The sequence below is a fragment of the Rhagoletis zephyria genome, unplaced genomic scaffold, assembly GCF_001687245.7.
Source record: "Rhagoletis zephyria isolate East Lansing unplaced genomic scaffold, Rhagoletis_zephyria_1.1 Rzeph_scaffold_02122, whole genome shotgun sequence".
Taxonomy (NCBI): domain Eukaryota; kingdom Metazoa; phylum Arthropoda; class Insecta; order Diptera; family Tephritidae; genus Rhagoletis; species Rhagoletis zephyria.
The window spans coordinates 55800-68759 of NW_016159206.1; the positions used below are offsets into that span (position 1 = coordinate 55800).

The 12960-nt window shown below is 34.2% G+C and overlaps 1 protein-coding gene across 1 annotated transcript; it reads right to left on the bottom strand.

The window, feature by feature from the left end:
- Nucleotides 1-5200: 5200 nt before the first annotated feature.
- LOC108366064 (venom protease-like) lies at nucleotides 5201-8921 on the bottom strand. The gene is made up of 6 exons (XM_017620336.1): nucleotides 8585-8921; nucleotides 8212-8404; nucleotides 6156-6430; nucleotides 5904-6088; nucleotides 5745-5846; nucleotides 5201-5615 (listed from the first exon to the last, which is right to left on the bottom strand). The coding sequence occupies exons 1-6, from the start codon at nucleotides 8611-8613 to the stop codon at nucleotides 5275-5277; spliced, it is 1125 nt and encodes a 374-aa protein (XP_017475825.1). The 5' UTR covers nucleotides 8614-8921; the 3' UTR covers nucleotides 5201-5274.
- Between the last annotated feature and the right edge of the window lie 4039 nt (nucleotides 8922-12960).

Here is a 12960-nt window from a genome sequence, read left to right on the forward strand (position 1 = left end):
GTATTTTCTACACTTTTGTGAAACTTTAGCCCTGTTCGCGTACGCACTATCCAGTAAATCCAGTACTAATTTTACTGCTTTTTTACTGGTTGTCGTTTTCGTACGCAAAAACTTGCAAGAAACTAGCAAAAGTGAGGAAATTGAGAGAGCAAAAATGACAGCTGAACCTGCAAGTTTTACTGGATTTCTACTGGATGAATTTTTACTAGCAACTATTTGCTAGTAAGAAAAACAGCTGATGGCATGATGCTTAATGTAATTCACATTACCAAAATAATTGTTTGTGGTGATTTTGGAGTTGCAACCCTGCAAAAATCATTGGACCATGTAGTCTATTTGTGGTATATTGGAGTACTTACAAAAGTGTTCCTCTGTCATGCTGTAGCGGACCAACTCGTGTCTGCGCCAGCTTATTGTTGGTTACCCGATAACTGCTCGTGTTTTAACGAAATGTGATTGAAGTTGAACATTTGAAAGTACATTTGCATGTCTGGCTGTAGCTGAACGTGTAGAGATGCTAGCTGTTAATTGTGAGCTCCCAGCATGTTCGTGTTCGAATGCCGTCAGAGGCAACATGTAATTTTTAATTTTTGTCTTGGTTTTTATTAATTTCGAAAAAGCATCTGAGAAGTGAAGAACAAAAGCGTGTACAAACGAAAAAATATAACAACAATGCCATTGTTAATATGTTGGAGTAGTTTTGTGCTACTCTGATGTAATGCAGGGATGGAGTATATGGTCCTGCCCTGGGACATCGCAATGTTAATTGGGCCATATTTTTTATATGAATTGTGGTTAATTTTTAATTTAATTTATTATTAATCATACGCCAAACGGCATTATACATAAACGGTATAAAATTACATAGAGGATGAAAACACTAAGTAAATATGAAGAGAGTTTACAATATTTCGTTGCACAGACATGTGTATCAATAAATTTATTTATTTTTGTTAAGAGAAAATATGATTTTTGATGTTACGGATAAAAGCGCTGTATGTGCCTCCATAGAAATCTAAATCTATATGTAGCGAGTTTACAAGGTTGACTATCCTATTTCGTGGGCAATGGATCATATAGTTTTTGTTAAACATAGTTGTTTTCAGTAATCGACTTCGTCTAAGGGTTAATCCAGATGGTGCTAATTCGAAGCAGCTGTGTATGTCATGAGCATCGATGATACCATTTACCACCTTGTAGAAGAAGGTCAAATCCGCAATCTTTCGTCTATCTGACAGGCTTTTGATTCGGTAAAGTTTGTATATATCTTCTTTAATTTTGGAGTACTCCTTGGTCCTTCGGGAGTACTCTTTACATGCATGCATGGAGTAGTCGCTATTTTTGCAGGGAGTTGACAAAATAAACCTATTTAAATATATAATAAGATGGAAAATACTAGTTTTCTAAGAAAATTGCATCGGAAAATCACAAATTAATCATCTGTTCATAAAACTAGCAACTTGCTTGTTTTGCGTTTTCGTACTTTCTTGCATATTTCACTCATTGGGAGTAAATATTGGCTTATTTTGTAAAGCATTTGCTCGAAACTTGGAGTTCTCGGACTGTTGAGAGCCACTTTGTGAGAGTAATTTGAGCTTCTCACTAGCCCGAGAAAGTCCGAATTATTTTTCTGGGCAAGTTTGTAACAGTGATGCCAGATATTTTCTGCTAAATTACCCACGGAAATCGGGAAAAAATCCCTCAATTACCCACATCTTAAAAATTTATCCCACAAAATTCCCAAACAATTCAAAACATGTATTTCAGTAGTAAAAAATTAGCATTCATATATGTACTTACTTCGTTACATTAATATACATGTACGTATAATATTCTTTCGAAATGCAAAGATCGGTAGATTACGCACTAAAAACCTTAAAGAATTCTGGAAATTCTTAAAACTACCACTGTTACAATTTATTTGCATTGTCTAAGCAAATATGATTTTTGTTGACTTTAAAGCTGAATCACTTACATTTTTTTTTTTGATTCAAAAGCAACCGTTATTTTATATACATACATGTACTATTTAACTTTTCATCAGATAATTTGGGCTGCTTTTTACATTAAAACCCAATTACAATTGGAAAGATTCATTCTTAGTCAGCGCTCGAATTGGTTAAAGTGAGAAAAATTTCCAAATTTTCCTTTTTTTAATACTTATACATAGCTTTACTCCACATCACAACTTCAGAACGATTAGTTTCGTAAGAGTGTCGACTGTTCTTGAATTCTGATCAATTATGGATCGATAATTGTGTAAAGTAAAAATCCCTTTTTTCTCCCTTTTAATAATTTTTGTTGCAAAATATCCCTCAAATAGGGAAATTACCCACAATCTGGCATCACTGGTTTGTAAAAACTGTCGCACTGCCAGAAGAACAATGAATAACAGGCGGCTTTTAACTAACAAATATATGCATATTTAGCTGTTGCTATCGTTGTAACAGCATAAAAATTACCCAAAGAGTTTTTGGGGAGTGATGCTGGAGGAACAGTTCCTGGCCAGATATAAAGCTGGGTCGTGGGAAGCATATTCAGCTGTTTGTTCTTTGATAAGTCATTACGACTTTACGTTAATGAGTTCCTTTTCGCGCAATTTTAAATCAAACATTTTATACGACTTGACGTTTAGTTTCGGTCACGAAATTGGGCGTTTTTGGGTTTCCAAGGTTTGCGGCAGTTTTCCTTATTTGTGAGAGCATCTCATACTCACGCTCGTTTGCTTAACGGCCCATAGTCATAGTCGTAAACTTTAAGTTTAGTATAGATTTTTAAGTTTTGTCAATCGTAGACATCTTAAGAAACATTTTGTAACGCAATTGCCCGAAACTTGGCCAGAAATTTAAGAAAATAATCTATTACATACATACATATTTCCTTCCTTTTTTTCAACTTCTCAACTGTTAATTGTAATTGCAATTAATTTTTTTTTGGATTGTGTTAAAATGGTGATTATTAGGTGCAATCCCGTATTCCTCGGACTAAAACTAGTAAAACTGTCAAAAAATAAAAATTCGCTCAGAGCGAGAGAGTAACATTGAAAAGTTCAGGTGCCCGCATGTTAAGGCGAAGCTTTTGGCATGCATTTTGAAGATATTTAACCTTAAGGGCACTGCACTTTTGCAAAGAACTATCTTGTGCTTACATTGGGTCAGCTGGTGTGGCAAAAAATGAGTCGAGCATACATAGGCGCACTTTGGCAAATCCGTTTTCATAACACCAGAAACCTCGATCCATTTTTGCTATATATACAATAGTTGCGGGAACTTGAGGATCTTTAGATTCCTTTGCTTGCAGAGGAAAAGGAATATGGGCAGCCGTTAAAGCAGCAACTAATTTTTCGTTTCGAATTGTTTTAGTTTTCTCAACTTCCGAATAAATGAATACTTCAAATCATAAATTTTCATTTGTTTATTTTGAATTTCTTTGATATTAAACGCATTTCGAGAGAGAAAACTCAAAATGCTAGCAAACGGCAAAAAAATCCAATGGCGGACGAATTGAGCGAGCGGTTTTACCTTTAAATATTTGTATCATGCATGTAAGTAACCAAAAATACTTTTTAATTCATTAGAATCCACTTAAACAAGTAATTTATACTTTTCCACATGAACTAGCAGAGTGCACTTTTCTTTTGTTTACAATTTGGTTGCCAAACACACCATAGATCGTTTGACACATTTACCAGAATTTACCAGCAAAAAATTCTCGGACTAAAACTGGTAACTTCTGACTGAGAGAGGACCTCATTTACTATCTTTGTTGTCCTCTCAGTAGTCAGAGAACCGAGTACGGGATCGATTTCCTGTAAAATCTGACTGATTCTGACTATTTCTGACTAGTCCGGACTCGTACGGGATCGCAACTATTATAAAACACAATTATAGTCGTTAGAATCTTGTCTTAACTTCTCTATGACTACAGGCCCTTAGGCACACTTACACTAGGCGACAAATGAAAGTGTACACCTTGTTCTAATATAAACTCCACAGTTATTTTCATGAACAAATTTTTGCATTAATTATTTGTGAACATATAGTTCATTCTTTGATATAAATCATATAAGTCACAGTTTCTCGCTTTATATAAAGTTCACAAAAATTAAAAAGAATGTTCATCAAAATCTTCAACTTTTTATTCACCATTTCTAGAAAATTCTCAAGTATGCAGTTTTGTAGCCCATTGAAGTTGTCTCTTGAAGTGCAAGTTTCAACCCGCTAAAAAATCGCGTTCATTTTTGAGACTTTTTTTGGGGACTGCCTTTGTGTTTTTTTATATAACAAATACAATTTACAAAAACTCGCGTTTTTTGAAATAAGAACTTCATGCTTATATGGAAAAAAGTGCAAAACTCCGTCACCAAAAAAAAAAAAAAACAAGAATGAAAGATTTTTTAGCCGTTCGAAACTTGCACTTCATTAAACTAAAATCAAGGCGAATTTATATAAGGTGGTGTTACTAGCTCAGCTGATTTTGTGTATGTGTTTCGCCGCACGGCTTCTGATATCAAATTGAAAAATTTTGTTTGAATTTCTACACACACTCTTACAGATTTTGACAGTTTATGCCGCCAAAGCAAAAACAAAATACATGTAAATTTTTGTTTTTGTACTCCTGGTATCACCTTATATTAATTCGCCTTGACTAAAATTGAATGGGCTACAAAATATGCCTACTAGTTAGAAGTTCTGAATAAAAACTTGAAAATTTTTTGAATTTTTGGGAACTTTATATAAAGTGTGAAACTTTATGGTTAATATTATATATAGAATAAACCATGGTACAAAAATTTAAAGGTTAAACCGCTAAGGGACAGCGTCAACATTTTTGAAGTTTGCTGATATAACAAAAATGATTTCAAACTTTCAATCTCACACATACATTCCCACTCTCAGTCTCAAGTAAAAGCAAAATTTAATATCGTCATTTATTTATTTTTTGTTTTACTTTTATTTGGCATTTGAGATGCTCTGAAAATTTAAATTTTATAAAGTAGACAAACTTCAAAAAATACTTGTATCATGGAATGAACGATATTTTCATAAACAATTAATGCAAAAAATTGTTCAAGAAAATAATTGAGATTATTATATTAGAATAAGATGTACACTTTCGATTGTCGCCTAGTGTATGTGTTAAAAGGAAATCCGTAAATTCCAATTTTGAAACACAATTTTTTAAATAAAAACTGAAGGTCTACGATTATGGATGTGTGTATATTAAAAAATCTCTAAATATACATATGTATGTAAATAAATAACAATATTCTACTCAAGTATGTTCGGCTAACATTTCTGTAATCCATGGCATATATTCAAAGACATTTGCATAGGCTGCCGCGCTTGTACCCTCACCCCCGCAACCAATCAAGCCGAACGACACTATGCCATATTGCACTTGACGATTAAATGTAATTTTCTTGACTTTCTTAAATGGCACTGAAGCAAAAAGTGGGCCTCCAGAATCTCCTTTACACGTATCGACTTGACGCTCGCCACCAGCGCAGATGTGATCATTCGTAATTCCTACACCTATAGGACCGAATATTCTTTTGCAAACTTCACGATCCTGATGGGGAATTTCAGCGCGCTGCAAAATATAGGTGCTAGTTGCTATTCGAAAATACATACAAATACATACATAAGTATAAATAAATTAATGTTTTTGAGTAAGATTTTGTAGTTTTGGAAATGAGAAATACTACAAACAAGGCAACATACATATGTAGCAACTGGACTTACTATTCTCCGTATGCCCCCAACCAGCAATGTAGTAGGACTTTGGCAGGTTGTTGTAGTCCAAGACGAGTGGTGTGATTGGTAAACAAATGGGTTTAATGTGCACTAAGAACACATTTATAAATGATTAATAAATCATTTATTTCACAAATAAAAACTCACCTTTAAATTTCACTTTACGATCGAGTTTTAGCAAAGCCACATCGTGCGTCATATATGGCTGATTATAGCTTGGATGTTTGATTATCTGTGCAATTTCAAAATCTTCTGCTTCCGGCAGGCAGAGTGTATCGCTCGCGCAATCGATATCAGTTCTAAGATCATGCTCACCCAAACGAACACCAACTCTGGAATTTGAATAAATATAAAACAAACGCTCGTACAGAGGTATTCACAGCATCGGCATGCACTTACAATTTTCGTGTGATACAGTGAGCTGCCGTGAGCACAAAACGATTTGTTATCAGCGATCCACCACATAAATATGGACGTTTTGCCTCGTCGTAACGCAACAATGCCATGAAGGGATATTCACCAAGTATCGCGTTCTCTCCATTGGCCACACGGTCGCTAATTGGTCGAGTACATTGAACTGATTGGAGTAATGCCAAGCCTTCAGGGTTCAACTGGGACAAATAGTCGACGCCGGTGAAGTAGGGATTGGTGTAGTTGCAGCAAACGTGGATTTGCTAAGTGAATGTTGAATAATTTATTTGGAGATTATTTACAAAAATAGAAGGCCAAAATCGATGATCATTCAGAAATCTTATACCAGTTCAAGCCCGCTAGTTTTCGAGGTATCGTCAAATGCCGCTTTTTCAATAACAAAGGCCAATCACAAAGTTACTAATAACTGGAGAATCCGTTTACCATCGGCAAAGTATGCACGGACGAACATGCATCCTTTCGTTCGTTCGTTTTTGGCTGTAAACTAATAGGCTGACGATGGCCGTATCGTCACTTTTACTAATGATGACGATATTCGACATAGGGCCGAATGTTATCAGTGAACAATATACCACGCAAGGTATGTCATATTGCTGGGAAATACCCAACTGGAAAAATCATGCGAAAACTACAAACTGCTGCGTAAAACTTTGAACTAGACAATATTTTTGCTGCAGATGATAAGTAGGAACTACGAGTAGAATTTTAGACGTCTCTGAAAAAAATGTTGGCCCTAGTTTTGAAAATCAGAAGGTTTCAAGATATGGCTGTATGTTTCATTCACCTTCTGCAAACTGACCATTTCCACTAGTTATCCACAGTCTAGCCCAAATTCTCATGAAAAATATTTAATATTTAAAACAAGTACGCATTTTTAGTTAGTGTCGAAAAAAGTAACGTCTCATTATAATGAATAATACCGGCCAACAAGAGTCAGATATACTAACATATATTTCCGAAGTGTTTTTGTAAGTGTAAATAAATTTTTTCACAGAAAAGTAGCGAAATTATCTTAAAAACCAAATCTCCCATTTTCCAATGCCATTGCCCAAATATTTTTTTCTTTCGCGAAGATATCGCATTTGAAAATTTTAATATTTATGAATAAAAAAAATCCATTAATCCTTTGAACCACACATTTTTAGAGAACGCGAAAGCTCAGCGAAAAATAGGTATTTGAGCAACGGCACCTAAAAGAGTAAGTCTTGTCGTTTTATACCCCTTCAAAAATCTCACGTGAAATAACAATTCTGCGGCCAGATTCGGATTCAGCGCACCAAATTTCTTTGTAAATGTTTTTGCTTTCAAAAAAAATGGTGGTACAATAGGTAGGGAGGGAAGATTACACAAAATCTTGACCTGGCCTCGACTTATGTCGCACGCAACTAACAGCTGTTAAATTAAAACTGTTTTTTGTTGGGTTTAGAGTTACCTTCGAATCGTTTATACAGCAAGTCCCCATGGGAGACCAAAACACTTACGTATCTGAAGCAGCCTGATTAAATTGTAGCTCTGGCCATTTGGCTTTTCGAAGTCCAGGATAGCAAGCATTGATTTCGTTTGATTCATTTATTTCTGGCATTAAAAAATTTGCATAAGTTCCTTCTCCCTCATTATTTGCCTTTTTATATGTATGAAAAAGGTGTAGTTCGTTTTCACTTAAATCGAGGTGTTTGGCTTCGTTTATTATTAAACACTTCATAGTTTCCTTCTTTGGCAAAAACATTTCACTTTTTTCTTGCACATAGGCCAATTTGATCAAAACAGAATATTATAGCAAACATAAAATTGAAATTGATCAAGTCAATGTTAAATTTCACCTTTTTTTATCCATCGAAATTTTTTAACTTTTTATTTTTTTTTTAACTTGAATTCTGGACAATGTATTTGCTAAAGTATGCGTTAAATAAAATGCACCACTTTCATAGACAAATATTCTCGCGATTTTTTGCTAGGGTTCCCACACTAGTGCAAATTTTAAAAGACTTAGGTCAAAAAATAAATATTAGTAAATTGTACTCACATCTTGTTTGCAAAACATTTTCTGCACATCCTCGCTAGTTTTAAGATTATGATGCTCGCGCCATTGCGTCAAATTGGCGCACTCTGTATAGACTAGGCAGTAACCCGCCGAACCATTTGGCGCAATGCAAGTTTCCGCTTGAGCATAGACATTAGGCAGGATGCACACTTGCAAAAGTAGGAGTAGCGTTAAACTATAAAAGATAATTAAAAAAAAAAAAACAGAGATTGAGAAAAATTGTGGAAAAATTATTTATGTATCTGAATTAGTTTTTTTAAGTAAATTAAGTTTGAGTTGTTAATCTGTCAACGCAATTCGTGGAAAAAATTAGCCTCGTCTTATCTTTTACTATACAGCTGGCCCTTCAACTTACCAAGAAATATTTAATGTTTGATTTCGCATTGCAAGCCGTTTACTTTGTATGCAGTTGCGAATTGTTGCCGACTATCTGCCGTAGCCGCTGTCTCGGCGTGAAATAAAAGTGATCTTTTGAAATGTTTACAAATAACTTGAGATTTAATGTGAAAGTCGCTGCAGCTGCTTTAGTGTTGTTCAGCTGCTAAGCTTGGCTATTAGAGCACTTATGGAAAAACCGGTTATTTAATAATGTTGTGATGACTTTAATCATAAATGTAGAAATTGATAAAACAAGTGCGTCATAGCAGAATTAGATGGTGATTCCCGAATCATAATAAACAGTAAAGAAGGTTTAGATTATAAAAAAAAAATCAAGTTCTTTTCTTCGCCGGCAGTTGCTGAGCTTCGGAAATTTGTAAAAGGCGGCTTAAATACCTAAGTTTTTAAGAAAATCGTTAAAGTAATACATATTGNAATTATAAAAAAAAAATCAAGTTCTTTTCTTCGCCGGCAGTTGCTGAGCTTCGGCTTAAATACCTAAGTTTTTAAGAAAATCGTTAAAGTAATACATATTGATAATATTTCGAGCATTAAATAAACCGATTAATTATGTACCTTGATTTAGACAACACTAGTCAACGCTGTCTTATCGCTAAATGCAAGCTTCAACGATACTATATATGTACAGACAGTGACTCCCAGAAGTATGTTGCATTGATTTTTTTTACGATATTTACAATGTTTTTCGTTAATCTTTAATAAAAAAAAATATAGCTCATTCTACAGCAAACACCACGTAAATCTAAATTTCAAACTTCGTAGAAAATTAGGCAAAATTCAAGAAGTATTCATCGAAATTTCAAACTTTTTAAGCAGATTTTTTACGAAAAATTCAAGTATGCAATTTTATAGCCCATTTAATTTTGGTATAACAAATCGCAAGTTTTAAATTGCCAAAAAATTTCGTTGATTTTTTGATATTTTTTTTGGTGACTGTATTGACCTTTTCTTTCCGTATAATGCATTATCAAAAATCAACGGTATTTTTTTATCAACTTCAAATATGCACTTTAGATATTATGCTATGAAAACTGCGTGCTCGAATTTTTTGTAAAAAATCTCAGATAATTTTAAAAATATGATAAAAATCTGCTGAACTTTGCCTAATTTTATCCGACGGTTGAAAAATGGGTTTGCATGGTTGTTCCTGTAGAATGAGTATATTTTTATAAACAAATAATGAAAATAATATAACATGAAAAAATTTGGAATATCGAAAAAACAGATCAATGCAAAATACTTCTGGGATTCACTGTACATACATACATTCAGTGGGAAATAATGCATGGTGATCACTGAGAAATCGCAACGTATTTCCCCATATTAGCAACTTATCAGACTTGGGAATATGTTAATTAGTTATTTACGTTGGTATGTATGTGTGCATTAATTTGATATTTAGACATTAGGCAAGTCCTAATTTAATCTGGTCGTTTTTCTGAAAAAAAAAAATTTACAATCTGCGTAGGTATATTGGGTCACAAAATTTTAGATAAATATTTTGGAAAAATGAAAGTTTTGACATCTCATAATTTTTTTGTATTAATTTTTCGGTGTCCTTAAGGCCAAATTTAAATAAAACTACAATGTGAAATGTATTAAATGTGTATCCCCAAGGAACTTTTTAGTAAAAGAACGGCTCCCATTTCCGTTAATTTTACGGAACACCAGATAAAAGGTCGTTCTTCTTCTTCAGTTTGCATAAAGACTACGGCAAAAATTACTGATGCCTTTATGAGACGCTTTGAAAGTGGCATTTAATTTGTATAGAACGTCAAAACCGAGATAACGGATTTTCAAATGATGATCAATATGTATGTAATACGTACGTATGTAATAACAAATAAGTATGTATGTACTGTAAAATTTCAAAGCTATAACTATAGAGTACAAAAGTACATCCCTAACAAATGCACAGTTTTTAAACATGCGTTTGTTTATGTTGACGCCACAGCCGCTGGTTTGTGAATTTTCGCTTGCTTTAACAAGACCGCGTATTTAATTTGATGATTAATATTTGTATAGAAAAATATATGTATATATGTAGTAAAAAAAAAATCGGATAATGATAGCAGAGAAAAATAAAAAAACAATTTTGTACATTGTAAAAACATACCAGGCATGTACGAAAGTTCTTAAATATACGAGGGGTGGCTGATAATCATAACCGCAGCATTTTCCAGTTTAGAAAAAGAAGCTAAAGAGGTTGGTCTAGCGGTGAACGAGGGAAAGACAAAGTACCTCCTGGCAACATATAAAGAGTCCACGCGGTACGGGACACACGTCGCTGTTGGCAGATATAACTTTGAAGTAGTGAAGGACTTTGTCTACCTAGGATCCAGCATAAACACCACCAACAACGTCAGCCTGGAGATCAAGCGAAGAATAACTCTTGCCAACAGGTGCTCCTATGGGCTCGGTAGGCAATTGAAAAGGAGAGCCCTCTCTCGACGAACGAAGCTCACGCTCTACAAATCTCTCATCACGCCCGTCCTTTTATATGGCGCAGAATCTTGGACGATGTCGAACAAAGATGAGAAGGCTTTGGGGGCTTTCGAGAGAACTATTCTACGCAAAATCTACGGCCCTGTTTTCGTGGATGGCGGATATCGGAGAAGATGGAATGAGGAACTGTATGAGCTTTTTAACGACATGGACATAGTTAAGCGCATAAAAATACAGCGATTGCGTTGGCTTGGACATGTTGTACGCATGGATGACGACTCTCCGGTGAAAAGATCCTTCGACTCCGCACCCATGGGTGGACAACGAAAGCAAGGGCGCCCACGAACGTATTGGAAGGACCAAGTGCAGAAGGACCTGTCTGCGCTCGGGATAACCAACTGGCGCAAATTCGCGCAGGAGAGAAGCAATTGGAAAAGCTTTTTGGTCTCGGCCCAAACCGACAAACGGTTGTAGTGCCAAATAAGAAGAAGAAGGCTGATAATCATTGGCTGTGCGGTGGTAGGCGAGTCTAAATAACTCTTCACAAAAATATTTATAAGTTTATGCATGCATACAAACACTGTCGGAAATAAGTATTCGCACAGAGAATTTTTCACAATAAATGCAAAATGTTTTATTTGTCTCCGCTAATTTTTTCGAGTATGCAGTTAGCCCATTAAATTTTAGTGCAATAAAGTGCAAGTTTACAGGGCAATTCTGGCTAAGACAGTAAATAGTCTTTCGTAAGATAAATGAATGACAGATGGCAAGATAGTTTGAAAGACTTTTGTTATTCTAGCACAAAAGTCTTTGAAAAAAGCTGTCTCATTCACCACTGGTGGTGAAAAGCTATTTTGAGAGAAAGCACTTGTATGTCATTTAGCTCGCGTCGCTTCAGTCTCAATGGCCGAGTGAGCAGAGCATAGGCGTGCAGTTCGAAAGATCACGAGTTCGATTATCGGGCGACGGAACTTTTTTTCTTTTTTTTAATGAATTTTTTTCTCTTCAATTAACTAAGAAAAAAATTATTTGAATTTTATTTGATTCTTAAAACCATTTATTTATTTAGTTTTGCTTTATTTGAATTTTATTATTATTTGTTATTTAAATTACTTTTATTCATCACTTTCGATTGCTCTAAAAAGAGAAATACATGTTTTTTTTTAATTTAATTTAATTAAAAAAACTTATACGGCGAACAGCATAACTTAAAACCTCCTTGTTAGCAGGTCTTTCAATTAGTCTTTCGAAAGACAGTAAAGAGCTTTTAAATAAGATAGTTGCCAAATAGACAACTGTCTTACGAAAGACTTTTGTCTTTCGAAAGACTGTGGTGAGGTGAGGATAGTTGCCAGAATTGCCCTGTTAATGTAGCTAGAACTTACCGTTGATTTTTGGAATCTTTTTTAAGCCCTTTTTCCATAAAAAAGTTCGAAAATACTTTGTATAGAAAAATTCTCAAAAATCAACGCGATTTTTCCACAACTTCAAGCTTGAATTTTTTGATACTCAAATTGGTTACGTACTCAAAAAATTATAAAAAATCTGATTGAAAAGTTGAAAATCTGTATGCAAATTTCTAGAGATTATCACAAATTTTAGAAATCATATTGTTATGTTTTTTTGTTGTAGTATGAACCGTATTTTTATAAAAAATTAGCTGAAAAAAATTAAACTTGTTGCATATATTGTGAAAAATTCTTTGTGCTTGTTCGGTGTGTGTATGTAAATTTTTTTATTAAAATTTTCCATTGCATATTTTTAATATAGTTTGCACACAAAGTAATAACACCGTCAGAAACAAAATGTGACTAGAAAGTTGCAAATTTGTATGCATATTTATAGAATTTTCTCGCGTTTTGCCCAAAGTTAAGAAATTTTATTTTT